The 27216-nt window shown below is 47.2% G+C and overlaps 2 protein-coding genes across 4 annotated transcripts in view; one reads left to right on the plus strand and one right to left on the minus strand.

The window, feature by feature from the left end:
- The window catches only part of Sipa1l3 (signal induced proliferation associated 1 like 3), a 202876-nt gene extending 197865 nt beyond the window's left edge, over window positions 1-5011 (minus strand). For all 3 annotated transcript variants that reach the window (XM_076931181.1, XM_034498346.2, XM_034498338.2), the window contains exon 1: window positions 4486-5011. The gene's annotated coding sequence lies outside the window, so the exon portion shown is untranslated. The remainder of the gene's footprint in view (window positions 1-4485) is intronic.
- A 5277-nt stretch (window positions 5012-10288) lies between these two features.
- Wdr87 (WD repeat domain 87) lies at window positions 10289-24062 on the plus strand. Its single transcript, XM_076937490.1, has 7 exons — window positions 10289-10363; window positions 13109-13279; window positions 14016-16903; window positions 17281-17549; window positions 17919-18266; window positions 18330-21760; window positions 21812-24062. The coding sequence occupies exons 1-7, from the start codon at window positions 10289-10291 to the stop codon at window positions 23927-23929; spliced, it is 9300 nt and encodes a 3099-aa protein (XP_076793605.1). The 3' UTR covers window positions 23930-24062.
- The last annotated feature ends 3154 nt before the right edge of the window (window positions 24063-27216 follow it).

Raw genomic sequence — 27216 nt, forward strand, 5'->3', positions numbered from 1 at the left:
AGATGGCTCAGAGGTTGAGAGCAGAGCACAGACTGCTTGCTCTTCTAGAGGTTCTGAGTTCAATTCCCAGCAACCACATGGCGGCTCACAATCATCTGTAATGGGATCTGATGCCGTCTTCTGGTGTGTCTGAAGACAGGGATGGTGGTACTCATATACATTAAATAAAGAACAGTAACTCCGGCCTGACCCAGAACTGACAGCAGCCCAGCAGGCCAGTATCTTACAGACATCTCATCAATCTCCACCAACCCGAAATAGAGACAGAAGGTGATGGGAAATATCTCATAAATGAAAGAAAGAGAAGCTCAACAAGTGTCTTCTATGTTAGTGGCTATGTGGGATTTAAATCCAGAGCTGCCACCTGTGCTCCCTTTTAAGTCTGTCTGTCTGTCTGTCTTTCTTTCTTTCTTTGTTTTTGTTTTTGTTTTTCCAGACAGGGTTTCTCTGTGTAGCCCTGGCTGTCCTGGAACTGACTCTGTAGACCAGGCTGGTCTCGAACTCAGAAATCCACCTGCCTCTGCCCCCCAAGTGCTGGGATTAAAGGCTTGCGCCACCACAGCCTGGCTTCAAGTATTTCCTATTTCTTGCAAATGTGAGGACAGGTACTGCCTACTGATGCTCCACCATGAGTCCCCACCCCGACACCTGCTGTGGTGGGCTCTTCCTTTTCAGGGCAGATTTTCTCTTCATTCCAAGCAGCTAAGCTTCTCACTCCAGAGTACATTTCAAAGCTGGTACCTGCTTTCTAACTTTTCTGTATTTTTTCCTGGTATCTCCAATGACTACAGTAGCTCCTCCATGAGGGACTCTGGATTTGAAAGACTGTAATGCAGCAACAATGGACCCTGCCCTTAAAAGTCTGGTACATTTTTCTCTCAACAACTACTCCAAAAGTTCCATTCTGATGTTGAGATCCAGAAACTGAAGCCCAGGAGAACATGTGCCACACCCAAGGGAGTGTAAGCCAGCTAGGCTATATAAGACCATGTCTCAACACACAAATGGGAGCAATCTGGAATGAGAGAGAGAGAGAGGAGAGAGAGAGAGAGAGAGAGAGAGAGAGAATCTTGATCCCTACTCTTTCTTTTTTAAGGAAGGGGAGGCAGAAAACAGTTGATATAAGCACATGTAGATAGACATAAGTAAACACACACAGACACACACAAGGGCATCTCCATTTTGTTCTCTCTGGTGCTCCAAAACCTGACACTAGATACTTACTACTCTCAGTGTAAATGAGCAGTTACCTCAAGGGAATGAGACTATGGTGCGGAAGGTGGCTCTCCCTGTTGTCTTTCTATACCTCCATAGTGCTTGGCTTGTTACAGTGAGGTTACCTGTCTCGAATGCTCTGGTATTTTGAAACAGGGCATCTCAATACAGCACAGGCTAGCCTTGATCCTCCTGGCCAGCTCTACTGACAAGTGTGCGTCAGCACGCTCACTTTGCATAAATTCAACCAACCACACACACACAGAAGGAAAGAGGGAGAGAGGGAGGGAGAGAGAGAGAGAGAGACAGAGAGAGAGAGACAGAGAGAGAGAGACAGAGAGAGACAGACAGACAGACAGACAGACAGACAGAAATGGTCATGACAAACCTTAAAAAACAAACATACAGATTGGCCTGGCAGCTTCCCTCTCATTCTAGTAGCTGAAAACAAATACCAGTGAAAATGATATTGTATTCTTTTATTAAAATGTAAGTACATTTAACTTAGCCTTTGCAAGGTATGAAGCCTAAGCTTGAAAAACAAAGGCAAATATATTTTACAGGAGAAAAGGACACCAATCGTGGCACAGTCTACATTCCATTTTTGATTTACCGCCTAACAACTGCAACATCTGAACACCAGGCTCACAGTTAACTCTTAAAGCATTCTACCCAAAAGGTTTAAAAAACATTTGCTGTTGTCACCACAAGGGAGATAACTCAGGATCTGTCTTAAGTCATTGCCTTGATACTGCAGATTAAAAAACAAAAAACCAACCAAACAAACAAACAAAAACATAAATGTGATGGCCATCATAAATTTGATTAAGGCCAGTTTGCCAACCTCAAAAATGAAATCGCAAGCACAGGTTTATCCTGCCACAGGGTAAAACCTCACAGAGACCAGCACCATCCCTCTCGACCTCTGCCCTAGTGTGGTGTGTGTGTGTGTGTGTGTGTGTGTGTGTGTGTGTGTGTGTGTGTGTGTTGTTGCCTTCCCACACTGGATATTCTCATGCGCTGACAGAGTGCAGCTTTTCAGAAAGAAATTATCAACTCAGCTGGGCTCTGGCAGGTTAAAGACCACGAAAATGAGTTGCCTGAAAACCAGGCCTTCCTGACACATCTGTAGCCATAGCAGTCTGGCCAAACCCCCATCGTCTTCTCCGGAACACGTGGAGCACATACTACGTATGTGTACCCTATGTTCATGCTGGCCTAAAAGAAACAACTGGACCTTGGCAGGAAAGCCCTATCTCCACAGTTAGCTTTACACCTAAAATCCCAGTAGTTGCAGACACAAGGATTAGAAGTTCAAAGTTACCCTTGGCTACATAGTGAACTTAAAGGCAACTTGGGTTACTTGAGACCCTGTCTTGAAACACAAGAAAAGGCCACCTTCAGGGGATAGGGAACTCTCCAGCTTGGGTTCAATGAAGTGATACTTCTGTAACAGGGCAGCTCTGTCCTCCTCTCCCATCAACTGGATAAGGTAAGGATGGGGAAGACTTCTGAATTACCACCTTGGGCAACCAGGTCACTGTTAGCCAATGTACTATATGATGATATACTGAATCAAGGAGGGGAAAGAGGAGGAAGTGTTCCGATTGGTCAGGCTGAGTTCACAAGGCCCAAGAATATCCCTCAGGGGACATCAAGGCAATGCCATTTCCATGTCAGGAGCTGGAGGTGAGGGGGCTAGTGTCTAAGACGCAGAATCCAGAGCCACACTGGGGTCCAGGGTTTACAGCAGCTATAGAGTAAGTGTTTAACGTGCACAAGGCCCTGGAGTCCATCCTCAGTATCAAATAACAACAACAACAAATCCAGAAGTGCAGCGAAATATGCTGGGTTGGAGGAGCACATGTATGAGGGTTGCTGATGGCAGTTCAGCACAGTCTCTTCCGGTCCTTACACTAAAACATGTTTACACTAAAACAATTTAACCTTTGCTGCGTAAACTTTAAGAATGGGGGAGACACTAATCTTGCACTCTGCCCTATAGGTACAAACAGAATCAGAAATGGCTTACTGCAGAAAAAGAGAGAGGTACATTCATCAAGTGCCTGGGGCCCTGTGCTAACCACCAAATATCTCCTGGAGTCAGAACAATCCTGGCATGCAAGTCCTATGATTACCATTTCACAGATGGGACACTGAGGCTGGGAGCGAATGTGTGGGGGAGCTCAGGGCTGTCATGTCACAGCCCACAGTTAGGCAGCCTCTGGGCCAGATGGAGAACACTGAAGAACAATCATAATCCATACGAACTGCTACTCAGTAATGAATGGCTCAGCCCAGTGTTCAGCAAATCATCACACCCTTGCCAAGGTAATACTGCTATTGTCCCATTTTTATAAACGAGAGACCTTAGTCTGGAAGAAGGGGAAGCCAATTGGACTCAATGCCAGATCTGGTCAGAGCCCTACTCAGAGTCTCTAAGCTCCCCAGAAACGCTAAATAAATGACAGCATTTACAGACTGCTATGTGCCAGCAGCTGTGTTAAGCAATTTACACAGGATGTTCTTATACATCTTCAAAACAATTCGATGAGATGGCTTCCCTTGAAATCTCCACTTTATATTTAAGCATAGAAGGGAAAACTAAGGCACAGAGGGGTGAAGTTAGTTGCCCAAGGTCACACAGCTTGCTGGTGCATGACAAAACCTAAATTTGAATGTGAGTCTCTCTGCTTCACAAGCAAAAGCTCTAATCAAAATGATCGCAGTATACAGCAGCTACTCTCCATTGAGTGTTAACTATAGACTCAGGTCTTTACATGCACATGGTCAACTAATTGGCAATCTATAGTATCTCCACCTCATTTCTCCAGGACTAACAATAGCGCAAACCAGCAATAAGTATCTTCAATGTGAAACGCCTTATTCACCAGATCTCAACACCTCAGAACAATCACCAGCAAAAGACAATTCCTCCTTCCCCGTTTTACCGAAGGCAAAAACGAGGTTCGGCGCGGTTTTCCCAGACAGCAGCTCCAGAGTGGCAGAGCTGGGACGTGCACCCACGTCTCCCAGACTCCAAGCTCTTCCCCACCGAGCCGGGTTGCACGTCTCGAAAGTTGAGCCATGCGGACACGAGTCCCGCCGGGTACGGAGGGCGTGAGTCCCGGCGCTGCCGCCCCCCACAGCCGATGCCCACACCCGGCCGTCCGCCTGGTCACCTCGCCTGCGCTGACCCTCGGGGTCCGAGCAGCTACCAAATCCCCACCACCCTTGCCCGAGGTTGCTCCTGCACCGGGAGCCACGTACCTAGGCGTCCCGGTCACACGCCTCGCGGGCTCCTCGACCGCAGTGTTCAGCACGGCGCGGCTCACTAGAGACGCCGCCAGCTTCAGTGGCCCGAGTGACTTCCAGGCTGCCCACTTCCAAGCCGCTTCGCGCGAGGCCTCGTGGGAACTGTAGTTTCTCCCTAAGAAGCAGCGCACTGAAGAGAGCCTGGCGCGCGGGGCCTGCCGGGAGTCGTAGGCACGCCACCGCACCGCCTTCTGGGAATCGTAGTCTACTGGTCGCTTCGGTGCTGCTCCAGTCTCTGGAGGACTTCCGCAGCCCGGAGGGGTGTGAGGCAGGGAGGCGTGTCTTGCGACGGCTCCAGCCCGGGAGCCTCGTTCTTCACCTTGTTCGACCGGTTTCTCCTTTTTCCTCGCCACGTCCGCCTTCTTCCTCTGCTCGGGGAACCTTTCGCCGTCCCTCTCCGCAGGGCGGGAGTCTACTACTCCGAGCCTGCGAGCCTGGGGAGGGGCGGGAAGACCGGAGCTGTGCGCTAGACCCCCTTCAGCGCTGGGCGGAGCGGGACGGCGGCGGCGCGCCCTCGCGCACGCGTGCTCTCCGGCCGACTCGGCCCCGGATGGCTGGGGGGTCTCCTTCGGACGGGAGTCGGAGGATTTCTTTTCCCACCCCCTTTTGGAACGCGTGCGTGTGCCACCGCGCACACGCGCTCGCTCTGGTTGCCCGGGTCAATCCGCCAGGTGCGGGGCTGCGGGACTAACCGTTCTGTTGGTGGGGTCCTCCCACATCATTTTCAGCGTAGCTTCCCAGCTCCCCTCTAGGTCTGTTCGTCTTAGCTCGGGGTGCCGCAGAGCTCGCTGTCCCTTGTCGGGAGTCCTGTCACAGGTAACAGGCGCGGCTCCAGCCCGAAGGAGGTGGACACACCTACCTCCCGCCCATGTGGATTCCGGGGAGCCGGAACGTGAGGACGTGGCTCCCCGTGTTCCTCTCGGCTCCAGACCAGTCCCTGAGATGGGAGGCTCAGAATCACGACCCGTAGGGGCTTCCTGGCAGGCCTTTTCCCTTCTAATCATTCAGTAATGACATAGTCTGAGGGTAACTAGCGTTTGTCGAGTGCCTACAGCCTGGGGAAAGTACAGATTAATCCACTCGTAGAAACGAATGAAGATTCGACCTTTAAAAAAACAACCAAACGGTGTTGCCACTCGAATTCCATAAGGGATTCTGAGGCAACTGACGAGAATTGCTCAGTCCTCCAAATCTCATGCATACACTTTCTGCTTAAGCCCTTGTCCTGGGAAGGTGTTCATTATGACATGACAGAAAGCACATATTTCAGATGACAGATCAGAGGCGTCATTCACTTGTCCATTCAGCAGAACATATCATCTAATCCAAGGCATTGTAACCACAAGCAGTAATGCCTAACAAAAATACCTACATAAACGATTTTAGTTTTAATTCTTGAGACTGGGTTTCCCCATATAATTAGCTGGCCTGGAACTTTTAATGTACATGACACTGGCCTCACAAAGATTGCCTTCTTCTACCTCCAGGTGTTGGGATTGAAGGCATGCACTACCATGCCTGACCAACTTCAATTTTTACATAAAACCAAGCCTGTAATCACAGCACTCACAAGGCTGAGAACAGGAGGGTTAGTGGGTTCTGGGCCATCTTGGGCTACCAAGTTAGAACTTTGTGGGGCATAATTTTATATAAAAATTCCTGAAGCCCACCTTTCCCTGAAACTTACAGTTAATGGTTACTAGGGGAGAGAGATTTTGTTCAGTGGTATGGCCAATAGTAAGCTGTAAGCTGCTCATGCGCATCTGACTAAAACCTCAACCACACTCTTGTAAGTAACTCTAACTAAACCAGCTGGTTCACAGAAATAGATAAAGTTTACATACAATAATCAAGATTAATCTCCATGGGTATGGTAGCACACACCTTTAATCCCAGCACTTGGGAGGCAGAGGCAGTCAGGCCTCTGTGAGTTTGAGAGTAGCCTGGTCTACAAAGAAAGTTCCAGGACAGCCAAGGCAGTTACACAGAGAAATCCTGTCTCAAAAACAAACAAACAAATTAATCTCAATAATGAGCTGTGATACTTAAAATGTAAATCTGTTTTCTGTTTCAGTTTACAATTTAAAGTCCGAGACACCAACAAAGGTAGTCAGTCATTTGTGGCATGGATTGTTGTAACTGAAGGCTGGAAACTGCCCAATGTCTATTAACAAGCTAAATGTACTGGTAGAGGGTCTGTAATTTACAGGGAAATTCACTTGGGAAGTGGAGGCAGGAGGACTGGGAGTTCTTAGGCTACCCCTCAAGGCAATGCTAGCCTAGGCTACATGAGATAGCCCCCCTCCCCACGTACACACACAGGGCCAATATCTGTTAATAGACATGTGGGTGAATGATCAGTCATATACCCTGGCAACTTTTACAAAATGAAGTATGGCTCTATATTAATGTGAGCTAATCTCTAGCGAGAGTGAGAATGTATGTATATTGTATACAGACATATGTAGAATACGTATTACACTTCTACATGTACAGAACGCTCAACCTCTCTCATACTTTTAGAGAGATACAGAAAGGACATAACCAGGTCATTGTTGTGAAGAGAGAGGACAGGTGGCCAACTGTGAGATGGTGACTTTTTGTTCATATGGCCCTTGGTATCCCAATATTCTTTCCATGTTCATCTTAAGAAGCTAAGGGGGAGTAATAGCTAACTCACAGTACCATCATAAGAAGCACATGGGGTCTGGGGAGATGGCTCCGAGGTCAAGAGCACATAGTCTTGGACCTCTGACATGAGACCAATCACCTGCACCCATGTTAAACAGTTCACAACTACCTGTAACTCAGGTTCCAGGGGATCTGACACACTCTTCTGGCCACCTTCCAGGGTACCTGCACTCATGTGCACATCCCCCCCCCCAAACACATACAGAGAATTTTAAAAAATTAAAACCATATTATGTAAAATGCCTGGCCAGTACTTTGTGGCCTTGTGCTATCTGTATTTGTGGCTAGGTGCTATTATCCCCAAGGATCTGAGCTACCTCTCCTATTCACTGGAAACTAGCCCACCATATTAAAGGATGTTTGTCAGCCATAAAGAAAGTTAAGTGCATTCTAGCCTACTGAATCTGCCCAAAGTCCAAGAGTTGTACTCCCAGAGGACTGTGGACAGATTTCAGCTCCTTAACTGTAATGTCTTTCAAAGAACAGAATAAGCCAAGGTTAGTTTTATAGTCAGCTAATGAGGCCCTTCTGGTCCCAGGTGGACTACCTGCATTCCTGCCTTTTAATTCATTCAGGGTCCTAGCTCAAAGCATGGGGCACATATCACCCTCCTTTTGGGTGCTCACTTCCTGTAAATATACTCATAGTACTTTGTGATATGATAACAGATACAATAGCCAGCTTCCCAAAAGACTGAGGCAGGATTCAAAGTTCAAGACTAACCTGAACAGACATGCTCAAAGGCATATGAGTGTGCACACATACCAGCAAGCACACCATGGATATTGCCGGTGGGATTTAAGTTTGAAACAGTTAAGGCTGCAGAAAAAAAATTTAATAACCCTTCACTCCAGTTGTCCCATTGTTAATTTTGTGGCTATTTGTTGATGTCTCCTTTTCCTGCTAAACTGTAAAGTCTAGAAAGCCAGAAGTCTGTATCTCATATGCTGTTAGATTCTAGGAAGTCAATGTGTGTCCAGAGGCATGCAGTGTGGTGGAGTAGAGCGCCCTCTGCAGGCAGGTATCTTTTAAGGCAAGGTTCTTATGACACCTGCTTTTCCTCAGATACTGTCTGTATATTGAACCTAAGAAAAAGTAAAACAAAGCAAACAAAAAACCCCAGCAGACTTGGGTTTTCTCTGCAGACAACAGGAAATAGCATATCTTGTCCCAAATCCTTTGTGTCTTAATCACTCTGACTACAGACTGAGTGCTACCAATAAATCATTTCTGAGTTATCAAGCTGCCCATTCTCCAGAGCTCATTCCAGACTCATTTTTAGGGATTAGCTCTGAGACTAAGGATGAAGTTGGGAAAGGCTTAGGGGAGAGGTTTCCTCTGGGTCATCTGATGAATTAACTCAAGGAAGGACTGACAGAAAACACAAACCTTGATGAAGACTCATTTGGCCCCCAGCAGTGATAACCCAAAGGATCCCGACTGTGAATTGTTGTAGGCTGGTAAAGAAAAGGGGGACTCAGTGGTATACTTAGAACAATAGACGCTACTGGTAGGGGCTGCATATTTCCCACACATGATATCATCTCTGGTTCTGGGGACTAAAAAGGACCCAGTGAGGTAAATTGTGGCTATGGGGCTGGCCTACTAGTGTACAGTAGTGAGCTAGCAGAACCTCCCTATCTCTGATATAGATGAGTTCAGAACTGTGAATTAGTGCTTACATCTTGATTTGAGGGTTGGGGATAGGGTCACTCACATAATTGTCCTGGCTCACATGCCACTCTCTGTTTAACCCAGGATAGCCTAGACCCCAGTCATTATCCTCTTCTTCTGCCTCAGCAGCCCAAGTACTGGAATTACAGGTAGTCTTGAACACATCTCTTTTCTTCTCCAAACAGATTCCCACTCACTCTACAAAAATGTTCTGCCTGCCGCCTTCTCTCTGCAAGCACAGGGCCTTAGTCATACTGGAGGGGTGATTTTGCTGGCTTTGCTTCAAAAGACCCAAGCTATTCTGTCCATGAACTCCAACAGTTTTCTAAACGAATGGTCCTTCACTTTAGTGTGAGAGCTCGTTAAAAGCCAGGTTATCATTGGGTTTTATATAGGAGTTTACAATGCAGTAGGGCTGGGGTTGGGTCCATGATAATTTGCCCTTCCTTCCTTCTCTTCTGCTCCCCTCATTTTTGGGGGATTTGGGAGTGATTGAGATAGGGTCTCTCTACACTGTTGTGGAACTCACTATATAGAGGAAAAATTCAGAGAGATCAAATTCAGAGAAGTTTTCCCATCTTTGTCCCCAGAGTGCTGGGGTTCTAGGTGCAGGCCAGTGCCTCTGGCTAAAGGGACTTGTACTAAGCAATCTGATAAGTTCATGAAACACTGCTGAGCAGCGGGCCTGGAACAACCCCCTGGGAATCATTTCTGAGACTGAGGGTTCCTTCCTGTGACAGTCATGGTTGGCCTTCACTGCCCTCTGCTGGCCAGAGTATTAATTTAGTCATCATGTTTACTGAGCAACTGGGAATATGAAGAAGGGAAGGGGGAGAAAAGAGACACAAAAGGGAGAGGGAGGAGAGGAAGAGGGGCAGAGCAGGAAGGGGAAGTGGGAAGGAGGGAATAAAGTAGGAAAAGAAATGGAAACCCAAGGCATCCTGGAGCCAATGGTAGTTGTCTGCTGCTTCAGGGCAGACTCATCAGGGCTTTCTCAGGAATTCTGATCTTTGTAACAACAAAGATATATCACAGTTTAAAGCAGGCAAGATTGGCATTTTCATATTACAAATGAGGAAACGTGGGTTTAGAGATGAAGCTCGGTGGCGGGGCACTCTCTTAGCATGCACAAAGCCCCGGGTTCCATCCCTAGCACTGCATAAGCCAGGCGTGCCTGGAATCCCAGCACTCAGGAGCTGTGAGCAGAGGAGCCAGAAGGTGAAGTCATCCTCTGCCATGCAGGAAGTTCAAAGCCACCCTAGGATACACAGGATATCACGAAACAAAGGGAAACAAAACCCAAACCATGAGCTAAACTAAGCACTCCTCTTTTGGGTATCCACAGGTCTGTAAGCGACAGTCCTAAGGAGGACCAGGGGAAAACCAGGCCAGGATGGCTTCCTCCAGGCTCATTCCCAAGTGGAATGACTTTTTTAGGCTTGCAAATGACATCATTCAAAAAAGCAAGGTAAGGCATGAGTTTTTAGGGAACTTACATATTATCCATTGGCCTCTACCCATCTTATGGTAATAGGCACTTCACTAGAGCTATATAGGGTCCACGAAAGCAAGAACCAGGACAGACCATTGTTGTCACCTCAACAGAAGGGGGCTATCAGTTTCCAAATAATTGTACAGACATAACGGTGAGGCATAGTGACTGTGGGACATAGACATTTGGGAGCACTGTCAGAGGAACCACCCTGTGTGGAGAGAAACTTCCTGAAAGGGAAGAGTGTTTTAGTCACTGGTCTGTTGCAGTGAAGGGACACCACGACCAAGGCAACCCTTATACGGGGCTTACTTGAGGGCTGGCTTACAGTTTCAGAGAGAGTCATCATCATAGCAGGGAGCGCTGGAGAAATAGCTGAAAACCACATCCTGATCCCACAGGCAGCAGAGAGAGAGAGAGAGAGAGAGAGAGAGAGAGAGAGAGAGAGAGAGAAAGAGAGAGAGAGAGAGACTGGGCCTGGCATGGTCTTTTGAAACACCTCCTCTAAAAAAGACACACTTCCTAATCCTTCCCAAACCATTTAGCTGATGACTAAGCATGCAAGTATATGAACCTCTAGGGGCCAATCTCATTCAACGCACCTCAAAGAGTAAGGTACCAGCAGTATAGAGGCCTTTTGGCTACTTTGTGGTTCCTCTTTTCTTTTACCCTTGCCCAACCCTCTTCTTCCACCCCTTTCACCCTCTAACACTAGGTAGGAGAGAAAGGAGGATAGAGGGAGAGAGAAAAGAAATCCCCAAAGTCAGGGATAGGAAAGGGGGTGATGATACTGTTAGACTACTTTCAGCTGATTAGGGGTGTGGTGGTTTGAAAATGCTTGGCCCAGGGAGTGGCACTATTAGGAGGTGTGGCCTTGTTGGAGGAAGTCTGTCATTGTGGGGATGGGCTTTAAGATCCTCCTCCTAGCCACATGGGAAACAGTCTTCTCTTGGCTGCCTTTGGAACAAGATGTAGAACTCTCAGCTCCTCCAGCGCCATGCCTGCCTGGACACTGCCATGCTTCTAATGGACTGAACTTCTGAACCTATAAGCCAGCCCCTATTAAATGTTGTCCTTTATAAGAGTTGCTTAGGTCATGGTGTTTCTTCAGGAAACCCTAACTAAGGCAAGGGGCATTGATCTCCTTGGGGCAAGTTTGATCTTTGTCTGCAGGATATATAATTTTTTCTTTTGGATTCTTATATGACAGCTAAAAAACTGCAACAAACTGAAACCAGCAGCATCCAACCATCAACGGACAAACAGCCCTTTCTGCTGGGGCTCTAGCACTTAAATATCCTTGGAAAAGTTCCCAGAATTCCAATCATTACACACTCACAGAAACTATCTGCAGCTGGCAAAACCATGCCCCTGCTAGAGCACAAGGCAAACCAGTCATCTACTGTGAAGCAGCACACCTGAGATTAAAATAAAAACATATGTCTGTGTTTTTAAAGAAACCAAAATTCCCACTCTATAGCAGAGAGAGCATTTGCTAACCTCAGCTTTGCTGTGGCTGGCTCTGACCAGATGGACTTCTAGTACATAGTTCATATTTATGTACTATCTCTGGGGAATAATACACTGTGTATGTTCTGTTCCTAGGCCAAAATAAGCTATCCTAAAAGTCTTATTTGTGCTGGTGGGGTTTCTGTTTTTTTGAGACAGAGTTTCTCTGTGTAGCCATGGCTGCCCTGGAACTCACTCTATGGACCAGGCTGGCCTTGAACTCACAGAGATTAAATATTTATTTTATTGTATAAGTTACATTTTGCCTGCATGTGCACACAGTGCCTGTGGAGTGCAAAAGAGGGTGTTGGGTTCCCTGAAGCTGGAGTTACAGGCCATTGTGAGCTACACTGTGGGTGCTGGGAACTGAAGCTAGGCTCTCTGAAAGAGCAACCAGTGTTCTTAACTGCCGAACTGTCTCTCTAGCCCCTTATTGGTATAGTTTTGATCTTTAGTAATTCTAAGCTATGCTGATTTTGGGGTGTCCTGTTACATTGCACGTGGCTCTAAGGTAATAGACTTGTTTGAGTAACTTGTTAAATGTGTCCTTTCTGATCTATATACCTTTTAGACATGGAGTTGGGGGTTGGGTATGACTAACTACACCTTCAGAAGAGCACAGTTTTCTACTGTGCCTGTAACACATAGTCTGGTCCATTATGTGTCGTGGGTTTCTTATGTGCTTGTCAAGTGTATTACATGCTATGCACAGGGGATGGTGATGGGAGTCAGGAGGAGAAGGGGATGTGGGATGTATTTTAGTTTTGCCTTATGTTGTTGCAATAAAACACCAAATGAAATGAAATGAAAGTTGGGGAAGGGAGGGTTATTTCATCTTACAGGTATCACCAAGGGAGCCAAGGCTCAGGGTAGGTGATGGAAACAGAAACCAGCCAATGGAGCAGCACTGGCTTACTCCCTCTGATTTGCTCAGTTAGCTCTTTCATACCAGCCACCTGCCTAGGAATGTGCCCCCCTCAGTGGGACTGGCCCTGATACTATCAATTATCAACCAAGAAAATGTTCTCTAGACATGCCTACAGGCAAACCTGACTGAAGCAGTCCTTTGATTGAGCATCTTTCTGTCCAGGTGTGTAAATCTGACAACCAAGATAAACCAGTAAAATTTGGGATAATGCTGTAATCTTGCCCCCCATACCCTGCCAATATGTTAGTGCCCAAACCTCAGTTTATGCCATATCTCTTCCCCAGAAACCCACAGAGGATGAACAGAGTGACGTAATTGTGCTGACTGACCGATCCCAAATACTATTCAAAGAATCTCGCTTTCCTCTTCCTATGCCGACTATATGCTATTACTTCATTGAAGCCCATTTCTTTGCCTCTCTCTCCTGGGTGTCATCCTACATAAAAGAAACACTGGTAAGGCCACTTGTTTTCTCTTTCTTAGTTCCTCCAAAGGCCACACCTTTGTAGCTCTAAACTCAGAGCCACCCTGTGAATGACTAGGATCCAGACTTGGGGGTTCCCTCCATACATTGTCCATTCACATTCTTCACTCTATGGAGAGTTCATGATCAATGTGAAGTTGGTGAAAGGATTCAAGCTTCCCTTCCTCTACCCTCTTCCCAACTCCCTAGAAGGCAAAAGCCACTCCAGTCTTCTGATATCCCCTCAGCAAAACAAACAAGGAAACCTGACATGATGCTATATGCCTGTCATCCTGGCGCTCAGGAGCCCGAGATGTTCCTAGCATATCCAGAGGATCAGGAGTTCAAAGCCAGCTTGAGATACAAAGCAAGACCCTGTCAAAAATAAACAAATATCTGGGTGGTGGTGGCACATGCCTTTGATCCCAGCATTTGAGAGGCAGGGGCAGGTGGACCTCTTGAATTCAAGGCCCACCTGGTCTACAGAGTGAGTTCCAGGACAGCCAGGGCTATGCAGGGAAATCCTGTCCTAGAAAAACCAAAACAAATAAATAAATAAATAGAAGAGGAGGAGGACCATATACTAAATTCTAAGCTAGCCAGGGCTACCATAGGGAGACCTTGTCAAGAAGGAAAAAAACATTTAAAAGGGGAGGAAGGAGGAAAGGGAAGAATAGAAGATGGCTGACTGTCTTTCTTCTCTTCTATTGTCTTTTACTGTCTTACAGGCTGTAGTGTGGGTGAAGAACAGAACTGACGACATGGTTGAAAAGCGAACATTCCCGATGTCTGAGCGACTACGGCCTATCCAGACAATGGCGCACACAGGCTCCTTTCATTTCATCGTGGTCTACTGTGGCGACATGATCTTGAGGCTCTTTGGCGACCATTTTAGGGCATTCAAATCCATGTGTACTGTGCCTTGCCGCTTTGATATCAGCTGTCTCTGCTTCGATCCAGAAACAAAGATGCTTATGTCTGGCATCCTGGGGGGAGTGGTCACCTGGACCATTGAACCAACTGGCAAGGGTCTCCACATGATGCAAATATCTCCCATCTCTGGCGACGAGATGGTCCAAAACATCACCCTGAATGGCCCCAATGGCTGCCTCGTGGCCCTGTGTGAAAATACGGTGAGAGTCCTTGAACGCCAGGGTCAGGGTTACCTGGGAGAGGCACAGAGGTTTGTAGCCACTAACTGCAGCTCTCCCATCAGCTGCTGCTTCACTAGCTTTGAGGAGAGTCTTCTCTATGCAGGGAACAAGGCTGGGGAGGTCTACGTATGGACCCTCCTTCAAAGCCAGAGCCCATCTCTCCACAGCTTCAGAGCCCATCCCACGTTAGTGGTATGTATACAGAGCCGGTTAGAGGCCCACACTCTGCTGACGGCTGGCAAGGAAGGCATAATCAAGGAGTGGAACCTCACTTCAGGGAACCTGCTCCGGCACCTGGAACTTGGTGAGGAGCTCTATGGCCTCCAGTTTATCGACAACACAACTTTCTTCTGCCAGACAACGCATCATTTTTCCTTGCGCCGTCTGCCCAGCTTCTACAGCCTCTTCAATATCTGTGGTTCCATTCCCCATCACTTACGTCGAGTCCGCTGTAGGGAGAACTGCTTCCGGATCCTGTGTGCCACTGAGGATGGCCTGTTGCGCTTTGTGTCTCCTGTAACAGGGGATCTTCTGCTTATCACTTGGCCTTTCTCAATCCTCGACCATGCTGTGGACTGGGCCTATGATCCAATTAAAGAGGAACTTTTCGTAGCGACGGGCACCTCAGAGGTGCTAGTGTTTGACACGAGCCGCAACCCTTGCCCGGTCAAGTATCTCCTGTGCACTTCACCGGATGATCAGGACTTCGTTCAGTGCCTGGCTTATGGGAATTTCCATCTGGGGCGGGGGCTGGAAGGACTGATATTCTCTGGGCATCAGAGCGGCTCAGTAAGAGTGCTGTCCCAGCACAGCTGTGCCAGAATTGAGAAAATTCTTCACTTTGGGGCAGTACTGGCTCTGTCAGTACTTTATGGGGGTCTTCTGACTACCCGAGAAAACTCTCTGCTCTGTTCCTACGGGGTAGATGAGTACATACAATTGTCAGAAGCTGTGTTGACCGGGACCCGATTACAACTTAGGGCTCTGGCTTGCATTCTCAGCAGCTGCCCACTAAAACACCTTGTCCTCCTACCAAAGGCTGTAGGTGCCATTACGGATACCAACTGCCTACGGCTCTGGAAGTTCCATGATTTTATGTCCTTTGGGTCGAAGCAAGGCACCAAATTCATAGAGACGTTGCCTCTGCACCAGTGTCCCATCACCTCCTTTGATATCTGCTTGGCCTTGAATATTTTTGTCACAGGCGGTTCTGACGGCACCGTCCGCATCTGGGATTTTCAGGGTAGACTCATAGCCATGCTGGACTCGTCTCTGCACTTTGGCCCACTCTGCTTTGCCAATGACCGGGCCGACCTGCTTGTGACTTTCAACCAGAGTATTTATCTGGTGTCCTGCTTACAGCTGTTCCCCCCATCCATACTCTCTCGCCTCGCCCTTCTGACCATAACAGATGACCTGGTAGAAATCCCGAAACCTTTTATGCCAAGCTTCTTCTTTTCTTTTGAGACCTTATTTGTACCTAAGTATAGCTACCAAGGTCAACGGAGACAGGACCTAGAAGGCCTAGTAAACCTTCCCAATAAGCGGGCTATTGCCTTTGACCACAATGTGCCACATGTCATAGAAGAAGAAGAAGACGGCAGCACTGTGTTACTGACCTCTTCCCACTATGTTCCTTCGGAGGGACATGAGTTGCTGCGTGGGTTTGACAAGAAACCCCAAATCACAACTCACTATGTGATTCCTGCCCAGTTGCAGCTGACTGCCTGGGACGGACTGAACCCCTATCAGATACTGCGATGCTACTTCGGACATGAGAGGAAATGGCTTATTGCTCCAGATTGCTACATCCCTAACTCAGTGATCCGTGCCCGTCTTTGGCCGGAGGGCAGTCCAATATTCCTCAAGTGCAGCCTGCACGCACCCCAGCGGGATCTGGAATGGGAGAAGGGTCAGCCATTCTTCTTCTGGCAAAGCAGGATGAGAGCGATGAGTGAAGGAGGCGAAGCGCCACAGAAAGAGGATGACGATTTCTTAGAGGTGAGACTAACCAAGGACATCACTTACAGTGTCCTCACAGATAAAACAAACCGCAGCTGGCTGGGGAAGAAAATGAGCGACGTGGCCATTAGTAGCCTGATCGAGGCAATCCTCAACATTATGGTCCGTGCTAACCCGCTGAAGTACCAGTGCTGTATTGGTGCACTGGGGCAGATCTTCGCCTCGTACCAGGTGACTCCAGCTCTGCGCTCAGAGACAGCACACCGTCTGCTGGATGACACGACCCATCCCAACCCACTCATCCGAGAACTATCCTGGGAGGGGCTGAAGCGCCTAGGCATGATCACTCATCTCTTTGCCTTGCCTCTGGCTCAGGGATTGATGGACAAGGACCAAAGAGTGAGGAGCAAGGCCATGACCATAATGCCCGATACTGGAATCCATTCAAAGAGCTCACTGTTAACCCTGATCCAGAAACCAGGCATTTTCCAGGAGTTGCAGTGAGTTGCTTGCACCTACCTTGATTCTTTACCGCTAGCTTTAATCTTCTCCCAACGCCAAGTTTTTCCTCCTTTCCCACCCCCCATCTTTATCCCTGATCATTGTCATTCTCAATCAGCTTTTCTTCTTTTTCATAAACCCTTGTGATTCCTAAACTGCCTTCTGATGACCTCAGCTGCCCTTCTCCAACCCTTCACATCTCCCTTTCTGTCTTCTACCTTGTTGGAGACCCAGCTTCATCCTCACCATCACTCTCGGTTCCTGGATCATACGCTGTCCTTTCTTTGCCCCCCTGCTAAACCCTGCATTTGCTCTTCTTCCTGCTCCCCTCTTGTGCCTGATTCAACATAGTTCTCTCTCTCCTTGACTTTCACAGGCAAGAGATGATTGGGGAGGAGTCGCTGGACCATCTTCTGGGTCTACGGCCCACAGACATTCAAACCCTCATTACTCAAATAGAGCTGCGATTAAATGATAACCTGTCAATGTCTAAAAGAGAAAAGGTTGATTTCTCTTTGGAAATCCCGGGGTCTTCTGCACCTAGTCAGGCTATCTCTTTGCTCCTACTTCCCCCAGCTCCTGAAGTACATGAAATCAAAACCACCAAAAGCCAAAGACAGATCCGGTCAGCAGGCAGAAAACGGGGTAAGTATGAGGCAGCTGGACCCATAGTTTGGATCCCTAAGAGAAAGGCTAGTTAGGATTAGAGAGGGTCCTGAGGTACAAGGTAGGAAGACAAATGGAGAGCTTGAGTCAGAGAACTTTCCTAGGAGATCACAGACTCCACGCCCCACCCCACCTTGGATAAGGAGGCACAACTTGGGAACACACCCACCGAGGGAGAATGTCTTTTAAAAACAAAAACAAAAAACCAAAAACATACATACAAACAAAAAAACCCAGGCACCAGCCCTCTCTGTACTCTTTATTAAAAGTTTCTGTACTTTCCTCACCTTTATATCTTGATCTCCTTCCCCCCCCCCCCCCCCCCCCCCCCCCCCCCCCCCCCCGCAGCCCGGAAAATATTGCGAGGCCTCAGAAAGGTGAAAGACACAGTTAAACAGAAACAGGAGATAATTGATCAGGGTGAAGCAGAAGCAGCTCAGGCAGATCTCAAAATAACCCACTCCAGGACTTCAGCTGGTAGCCTACTGAAGAGTCCCAAAGAGGTTGAAATTTCAGAGAAAGATATCTTGAAGGAACACATTTCCGTGGCCATGAGACTAAGGAAAAGGCTTCACCCAAGAATCACAGACAAAAAAGACAAGAAAGCTCGCAAACTCCGAAAGGCCAGGAAGAAGAAGAAAGAAGTCGAAGCCATAGCTGTAGCTGAGCCAGAGGAACTCTTGCCTCCTGTAGTAGGTGAACCTTCTCCTCTACCTCCCCCTCCTCCTCCTCCTCCTCCTCCTCCTCCACCAGCACCAGCACCACCTCCACTACCACTACCAAGGAAGAGAATTCACAAAATTTCTGGGCGGGGTGTCGGGGGAACACCAGGTAGGACTCTCCCTCCAGACAGTGAGTGGCGGGATGATCTCTGTCGGCTCACAAACCTGAGGATAGCTGATTCCCAAACATGGATGGTGGCTGATCTAAGCTCTGAGCTAGTGGCTACTGCTACTGAGATCCTGGCAGGTAAGTATCCAAGCTGGGAACTTTTTGAAGAAATATGCCCCTTACTGGAGGAAGAAGAGGAAGCTGAGGCTGAGGCTGAGGCTGAGGCTGAGGCTGAGGCTGAAGCTGAAGCTGAGGCTGAGGCTGAAGCTGAAGCTGAAGCTGAAGCTGAGGCTGGAGAAGAAGCCTGGCAAGAGGGAGAACCAGTTTCTATCGATAAAGAAGCAACTACAGAGGGTATGGAAGTCACAGGTAAGGAAGAGATGCCAGAGGCTGGAGAGGAAAGACTAGAAAAAGAAGAGGGGCTACAGGAGGAGGAGGAGGAAGTGACCCAGGAAAAGGACAAAAAGAAAGAAGTTGCTTTCTTAGAACCAGAGGATACAGTCAAAGAGAAGCAGAGACCCAGGAAGGGCAGGAGAGTTAGAAAGCTGGTTAGGCAGGAAAAAATAAAAGAATATGAAAGGATAGAAGAGGCCGTCTCAGCAGAAGAGCTGGCTGCGACTCTGAAATCAGAGGAAATGGCTGAAGGAGAAGAAGGAGAAGAAAGAAGAACAACATGGGAGGAGGAGGAAGGAGCAGAGAAGGGGGAGGAGGAGAAAATGATTGAACCAAAAGGAATACAAGAGGCAGTTGAAAGAAGGCTGTCTTGGATAGAGTGGAAGAAGTCTTGGGATGAATGGCAGAAAGCCCAGACTCAGAGGGTAGTGCTTTGGGAAGACTGGAAGAAAGAATGTGATAAGAAGTATTACGAAGAAGAGGAGAGACTTCTGGCCAAAGGAAAGCTGCCGCCAAGTGAGGAAGTAGAGAAGCCGGAAAAGAAGTTGCTGAAATGGGATGAATGGAGAGAGATCTGGGAAAACATATCACAGACCAAAACTGAGAAAGAATTGGATTTGGGGGAAATGCTGTCCAAGGAAGGGGAGGAAGAGGAGGAAGAGGAAGAGGAAGAGGAGATAGAAGACGAAGAGGAAGAAGAGGAGGAGGAAGAGGAAGAAGAGAGAGATGAAGAAGCAGAAGATAGAAAGGTCCTCAGAAGAGAGAGAAAACAGATCCGAGCAGCACAGAGACAGGCCAGGGCAGAGTGGAAACAAGCCCGAGCTTTAAGAGTACAGGCTAGGGAGAAGAAGTTGCTCGCAAGCGAAGAGGAGAAACTTGCACAGGAAGAGAAAAGGCTAGCCCAGGAGGAGAGAAAACTGGCCCAAGAATATGTGAAAAAGGCTACCAAGGGTGGAAAACTGGCCCACATAGAGATGACCCTTGGTGAGAAAGAGAACTTTCTGGGCCAACAAGAGGAAATTCTAAGCCAAGAAGCAGAGCTACTGGCCCAGAAAAAAAGGAAACTGGCCAGAAAGCTGGAGAAAATGGCTCATGAAGAAGAAAAAATCGCAAAAAAAATAGATAAAGTGGGAGAAGTGAAAGCAGTCTTGGCCCAGAAAATAGAAACCATGCTGGAAAAGGAAAGGAATCTGGTCCTGGAGGAAAAGGAGCTAAAAGAGGAAGCCAAGAGCCTGGAATGGGAGCGAAGGGAGCTAGCTCTGAAAGAAGACGAATTGTACGAGGATGTGGAAAAACTGGCGGAGAAAATGGAGGCTCTGGCTAAGGAGGAGGAGAGGCTGGCCTTGGATGAGCAGAACCTGTCCCTGGAGGAGGAGATACTGGCCCAGGAGGAAGAGCAGCAGATGGAGGAAGAGAAAAGACTGGCTTGGAAGAAAGACACAACGCCTGAAGAGCTAAAGAGCCTGCAAGAGAGGAGGGAGAAACTGAGGGAGAAGAAACAGAAACTAGCCCAGGAGAGGGAGAGAATTGCCCAGAGAAAGGCAGAACTCAAAGAAAAGAGGGCAAGACTGGCCCAGGAGGAAGAAAGACTGGGCCAGGAGAAGTACATGCTGTCTCTGGAAAAAGAAAGGCTGGCCCAAAGAGAAAAGGCTTTTCGTGATAAGGAAAAAAAGCTCCTGAATGGGAAGGAGCAATTAAAGGACATAAAAAGCAAACTGGAGACATATAGAGAGAAGCTGATTAACTTAAGTAAGAAGCTGAAGGAGGAGAAAGGGGCCTTTGTGGAGAAGAAAGAGAAGCTAGTTGACACAGAGAAGAAAATAGAGCAGGCAGACAAGCTTCTGACAGAGAGGCAAGGGAAGTTGTCTGCGGAAAAAGTAAAGTTAGCTGAGGAGATCACGGAAGTAATTCAGAATAGCAAACTTATCAGAGAAGAGACTGAGATTATTAAAGAAGGGGAGAAGCTGACCTACGAAATGAAAAGGGTGGCCAAGGAGAAGATGAAGCTGATGGAAGAGTCAGAAAAGCCCCCCATGACAGAGGAAGCCATCTTAAGGAGAAGGAGGCTGGCCACACATGAGATAGATCTAATGAAGAAGAGAGTGTCACTGGAGGAGAAGATTCTAGCATACGAAGATAGACTGTTGGCCACAGAGGAAAAGGATGCTGCCAGAGAGAGTCTGGAGCTTATCAGAGAACAGAGGAAACAGGCCCACGAAGAAAAGAAATTAGCCAAAGCCACAAGGAAACTGGATAGAGAGAAGAGTGTTTCCAAGGAGCCTGCAGAAACTAGAAAATCCTTAAAGGCGCTTCAAAATCTAGTCAACAAAGCAAGGAAACTGACACAGAAAGAAACAAAGATGACAAAGATAAATCTGTCACTGTTAATTAAGGAGAGAAGGTTAAGTGAAGAGGAGGCGAGACTTGATGCAAAGGAGTTGGATGCTGGAGAAGAGCAACCAGAGATAATCATGGAGGAGAGGAAGCTAGCTAAGAGGCAAAGACGTCTGGCTAGGCAAATGAGAAGGCTGAGAACCCAAGAACAGAGAATAATGGCTGAGGAAGAAGGGGAATTTGACTGGGAGCCAGTAGAGGTCTCAGAGGGGGAAATGGAAGAGGAGAAGGAGAAAGTGGAAGAGGAGAAGGAGAAAGTAGAAGAGGAGAAGGAGAAAGTGGAAGAGGAGAAGGAGGAGGTGGAAGAGGAGGAGGAGGAGGTGGAAGAGGAGGAGGAGGTGGAAGAGGAGAAGGAGGAGGACTTTGAGACAGAGGAGGAGGCTCTATTCTTTAAAAGGCCATGGATTAGGAGAAAAGCCTTCATGGGGATTCTTCCTGGGATGGAAAAGTTTTACAACCTATTAGAACAGGTAGAATATAAAGAGAACTTTTCTCAGGACATGGAAAGCTTATTGGTTGAGGTAGACAAAGAAAGTTTGTCTGAGGAAGAAAGCATGGAGGCTGAGGAAGAGGCTGAGTTGGAAGAGGAGGAGAGAGAGGAGAAAAGGGGGGGGGGAGAGGAGAAGGGAGAGGAAAAAGAGGAGGGAGAGGAAGAGTGGAAAGAGTGGAAAAAACAAGTGGAGGAAGAGGAAAGGGAGAAGAAAGTCAAAGAGATAGAGGAATGGGAAGGAGAGAAGGAAATGAAGGAGATAGAAAAGAAAGAAAAGGAGAAGGAAAGAGAGGCAGGATGGGAGGAGGAAGAGGAAGAGGAGGAGGAGGAAGAGGAGGAGGAGGAAGAGGAGGAGGAGGAAGAGGAGGAGGGGGAGGAGGAACCAGAACTGAAAGAGGAGAAAGAACAAGTGGAGGAAAAGGAAAAGAAGAAAGGGGAAGAGAAAGGGGAAGAGAAGGGGAAAGAGAAAGGGGAAGAGAAAGGGGAAGAGAAAGGGGAAGAGAAAGGGGAAGAGGAGATAGAAAAAGAAGAGAAAAAGATGAAAAAGGAGGTGCATAAAGAGGAGGAAGAGGAAAAAGAGGAAGAGATTGAAGAAAGCTCAGGTGAGGAGGAGGTGAAAAGTGTAGGCCACATAGAAGAGGAAGAGAAGAAACACTTATGGGAGGAAGAGAGGAAGAAAGAGGCAGTGTTAAAAAGAGAAAAGCTAAAGGCGCAGATAGAAAGAAAGAAGGTCCTACAAAGACGGGAAATTTTCCCTCAAAAAATCCCTGAGATGAAAGGGAGTACTATAAAGCTGATATCCCTGGGTGGCCCTCTTGGGAAAGAGGCACCAGCATCTGAGGAGATGGAAAGCAAGGAACCAGAAGCAGAACAGATATTCAGGGAGGAGGCGGTCGTAGTGTCCAGGATACCCACAATGACACCCATGATATCCTTGAGGACAATGGTGATGGATAAAGAGCGGGAGCTGATGGAGAAATATAAACTAGAACCTCTCCGCCTTCTGGAGGTGATCTCGGAGTATGAAACAGCAGGCATGATCACACCATTCACATCTCGGATGGTTAGAAGGGCCATGGAAGCTCACAGACTCCATCTCAAAACGAAGTGGTTTCTGAAGCATCATCCTTCTCTGGCAGGACAAACAATGGGGCAGCTTCGTCTCCCCGAGATCTTTGCTGAGGAACGATACTTAGAGATAGGGGTATCAGACATAGAGTGGCTGCATGGTGTCCTGAAACAGATGGAGGCAGGAGAAGAACTTTCTAGATACAGTTTTCACAGACTGTGTCAACTACTCAAAGACCTCACCGAAACAGGAGACCTGCAGTGGCTGCACCTGGCAGTACTTGAAGCCATTGTGCACCGTCATAAGCAGATCGTGGATTCAAGATCTTTAAAACCTAGTAGAGAACCTATGAGCCCCAAACATCTGAAAGTGATTCCTCCCATAAAGGGAAGAGAACAGGATGGCTGGCTGAAACCTTCAGCTGTCCCTGTACCAGGGTCATTAGCTACCAAAAGTGTTACAGACCCAAAGGTTATACACTGGCATCTTCTAGGAGAGCCATACAGAAGTGCCCGGCTGCAACAGTTGTCCAGTACTCTGGATGAAATGGAGACACGGTCTCTCGATCCTACCACAAGAGACATTTTGAGTGATGCTCATTCTTCCATAAACAATCAGACCCTGGCACTGATGTTTCAAAAAGACTTTGGGGATCTTAAAAGTAAAAGCAGGTATCCCAAACTGCCTAAGTTGGAGAAAAAGCCTATCTCCAAAAAAAAGGAAGAGGTACCTCCATGGGAGACATTTGTGGCACTCTACCATGTTTTGCGGATGCTACAGCAGCAGTATGACAAAGACAAGGCTACTTGGATGGAAAAGTTTTACCAGCTCATGGACCTATACCAGATTAAGTCTCTTGGGATCCAGAGGCTGCTGCTGGACCTGCTACTGACTGAAGAGTCCCAGTCCCAAGAGTTCCTCTCCAAAGAGACCGTGGAGGCTGAGGAGCTGATGCCTGGGCAGCGGCTACTGTACTGCTTGGTTTGTGGTGGCTCCCACCCCCCACAAATCCCTCTGGAGTTCCAGAATGTCATACCCCTCCCTGAACAGAACAATGTGCATACCATTAGTTCCAAAGGCATTACCAAGTACGGAATCCTTGAACTTGCCTGGAAGAGCCTGCCCCAAGCTGATATTCACCTCATCAGGAAAGAGTCCCATGTCATTGTCCCCACTCCCTAGTTTAGGACTGGCCAAAGGTCAGGAGTTTTCTCAGCTAGATAAAGACCTGGCCGTCAGGAACTAGACCTTCATCTCCAGGGCCTTCACAGGTAGAGCCAGGTCAAAGCTGTTTGTTTATTTATTTGTTTTTTTCCATACCCAGCTCTAGAAGCCAGTTTCTGTATGTGGAATAAACAGAAGGTACTCATTTGCAAAAAACCTTGATGTGTCTCTTTAAGCCAGTGTTAAATGTGTTTTCTAACATCACCAGGGAAAGCAGCCATGTGTCTGACAGTGTGGGACAACTTCCCTGAAGTCAGTTGGTGTATACCCTGTTAAAGCTGAGGTCAAAGAGTCTCCCCTTCCTTCCTCACCACCCAGAGTTAATCCTAAATAAACAATAGAGAAAACACAATTAGAAGACTGAGCATTTTCCCACTTAGTGTTTGGTGGCATGACGGACGACATGACTCTCTTCCCTGGGGACAACGCTGCTTGTTCATGACTTAAGTAGTAGCTGTCTTAGGCTTTTGTTTTGTTGTTTCTGGGACAGGATCTCACTATGTAGCGGGTGATTCAGCCTGACAGCAAGAGGTTTACATGCTGAGCCATCTTACGGCTCCCTGGATATATACTGTTTTAACCCTATCATTGCAATGAAAACGTCCTAAGTCGTCCCAAGTTAAGAGCCACCTGAGTATCTATTGATTGATGAATGTGGGGACCCCATCTGTCCCACAGCCCCAGCACTTGGAACACTGTGCACAGTGCAGGAGCTGTTGATATGTATGTGTTCGCCACTGGTGAAATGAGCCAATCAAGCCAAATTAAAGTCTATAAAGGCAGGTTCACTGACCTCACAGGAGGTCAAGGCAAGTAGCCACACAGATGAGGAGACAGAAAAGCAGGGGGAAGGGGGAGAAAAAGCATGCACACAGTGGGGAGGGGGAGTGCAGGAAGAGGGAGGGGTTATGGGGGATGGAGGAAACCAAAATGTGTGGGTTATATAGTGAATAGCTTCTGGGGGAGAGAAAGCCCAGCCCTTCCACTGCAAAGTTCAGAGTAGAGGGCTGGGTATGTCAGCCATGCCCTGTAACAGGTAGAGACTGAGGGATGCTGGGAGAACCTAGAGGCAGGTCTACTTTAGTATGTTAAATAGGCACCTCAGCTGTTTGTCCTAGGTCTGAATTTCAACAGCTGATCTGTCCATATTCCTCTAACTCTGACTTTTAATCACATATCCTTGGCCCTAACCCCATGAAGAATAGAAACACATCTTGGCTTCCTCTTCACCAATTTAGTGCACAGTGAAACTCTCTCTAACTGGGTTTGTATTTCAAAGGTGGTGAGACCTTTGTCACCTGCTTTATAACAGTGACTGAACAGTCACACTTCATCCCTTTGTTTCTAGTGATTTTAATGAATGGATCCTGTGATCTTCAGCGGCACCTTAGACAAATGTCTTAACTGAATGCTGAGATTTCTGAACACTCTATAGGTGGCAAACGTTCTAACAAAACAGAATTAAATACTCACTGTGCAAGGTTGCTCATGCTTAGAATCCTATCATTTGGGAGGCAAAGGCAGTAGGATTTCCACAAATTCAAGGTTGGTCAGGGTTACATAATGAGTTCAAACCAGCCAGGGTAACATAGTGAATTCAAGGCCAGGATTATATAGTAAGTTCAAAGCCGGCCAGGGTAACAGTGAGTTCAAGGCTGGTCAGAATAACATAGCCAAACTTTGTCTCTAAACAAGTGCTGCAATCCCATTACTTGAGGACAAGAAACTCAAAAAAGTTATTGGCGACACAAGTAATTTGAGATCAGTAGACACCTCATAAGACATTGTTGCAGAAGACACACGTATCACACACAGAGATAAAAATAATTTAAAAGGCATTAGTAAAACTAACAAGCACAGAAACATTTAGGTATACATGCTAGTTCTGAGAATTGAGCCTGTGCTGCTGACATGGAAAACATGCATCCTACCACTAAGCTGGGCATCTCTAGCTCCTACGTTACTAATTTTCAGAAGGTTTTTATATGTACATGTGTTTTTGCCTTTACGTACTTATATGTGCACCATGTGTGAGCCTGGCGCCTGAGGAAGTCGGAAGAGAGCTTCAGATCCCCCAGAAATGGAGTTACAGATAGCTGTTGGCATGTGGCTGCTGGTAACAGAACTCAGGTCCTCTTCAAGAATATCATGTGTGTGCCAGATGTGATAGCACACATCTTTAGTCCCAGCACTGGGGAGGCAGAGGCAGGCAGATCTCTGAGTTCAATTCCAGCCTGGTCTACAGAGGGAGTTCCAGGATGGCCAGGGCTGTTACACAGAGAAATCATGTGTCAAAACAAAAAAGAAAAAGGAAAACAAAAACCAACCAAACAAAAATTGGTATGTGCTCTTAACTGTTGTGGTCTACCCCAAGTTAGTAGTATTTAATAGATACATTGTAAAAGCAAAACAAGTATATAGTTTGCAAATAATCATGCATATATTGGCATAAATGATAAAAGGTTTTATTGGTTCAATGTACAATTTAAAAAAAAAATTGAGACCACTGTTAAATGAACACTTGAAGCCTGACACTCATGTTTCCCTAGAGAGAAGAGAGAAAGCCAATAAAAGGAAAGTTGATCAAGAATCTGGCCAAGGTCTGAATTAATGCAAGAAAAATAATGTCCAGGGCTGATAAGATGGCCCAGTGGTTAGGAACAGTTGCTGCTCTTGCAGAGGGCCCTAATTTGGTTCCTAGCACCCACATGGAGTCTCAAACTGTAACTCCAGTTCCAAGTGCTCTGATGTCCCCTTCTGGCTTTCTTTGGCACTGCACATGTGCTGCACACATGAAGGCAAAACCACATACCAAATCTTTTATAGACAGATATTTTAGATAGTTCAATCAGATGATTTTTAATTGTGTGGTAGGGTCATGTGTATGCCATGGTGTATGTGTGTGTGAGAGAGAGAGGGAGGGAGGGAGGGAGGGAGGGAGGGAGGGAGGGAGGGAGGGAGAGAGAGAGAGAGAGAGAGAGAGAGAGAGAGAGAGAGAGAGAGAACGTTGAGGAGCTGTTTTTCTACCAGGCCTGGAAGTCTTGTTATTTCTGTTGCTGCACTCACTGCATTGTTCCCCATGTGGCCAGTGGTTCTGTCTTCACAGCTCACTGTAGGAGTACTGGGATTACGAGTGGCTACCATTGGGTCCATTTTTTTCTTTTTGTTTAATATGGGTTCCAGGGATCCAACTTAGGTTCCCAGGCTGCTGTGAAAAGTGCTGTTATCAACTGAGCTGCCTTCCC

The sequence above is a fragment of the Arvicanthis niloticus genome, chromosome 1, assembly GCF_011762505.2.
Source record: "Arvicanthis niloticus isolate mArvNil1 chromosome 1, mArvNil1.pat.X, whole genome shotgun sequence".
Taxonomy (NCBI): domain Eukaryota; kingdom Metazoa; phylum Chordata; class Mammalia; order Rodentia; family Muridae; genus Arvicanthis; species Arvicanthis niloticus.

Bases quoted from the DNA above. Each gene is read 5' to 3' on its own strand.
- Wdr87 (XM_076937490.1), top strand. From the start codon at position 10,289: ATGGCTTCCTCCAGGCTCATTCCCAAGTGGAATGACTTTTTTAGGCTT. The intron at 18,267-18,329 runs GTGAACCTTCTC...CACCAGCACCAG, and splicing joins ACTCTTGCCTCCTGTAGTAG to CACCACCTCCACTACCACTA. The intron at 21,761-21,811 runs GCTGAGTTGGAA...GGGGGAGAGGAG, and splicing joins GCATGGAGGCTGAGGAAGAG to AAGGGAGAGGAAAAAGAGGA.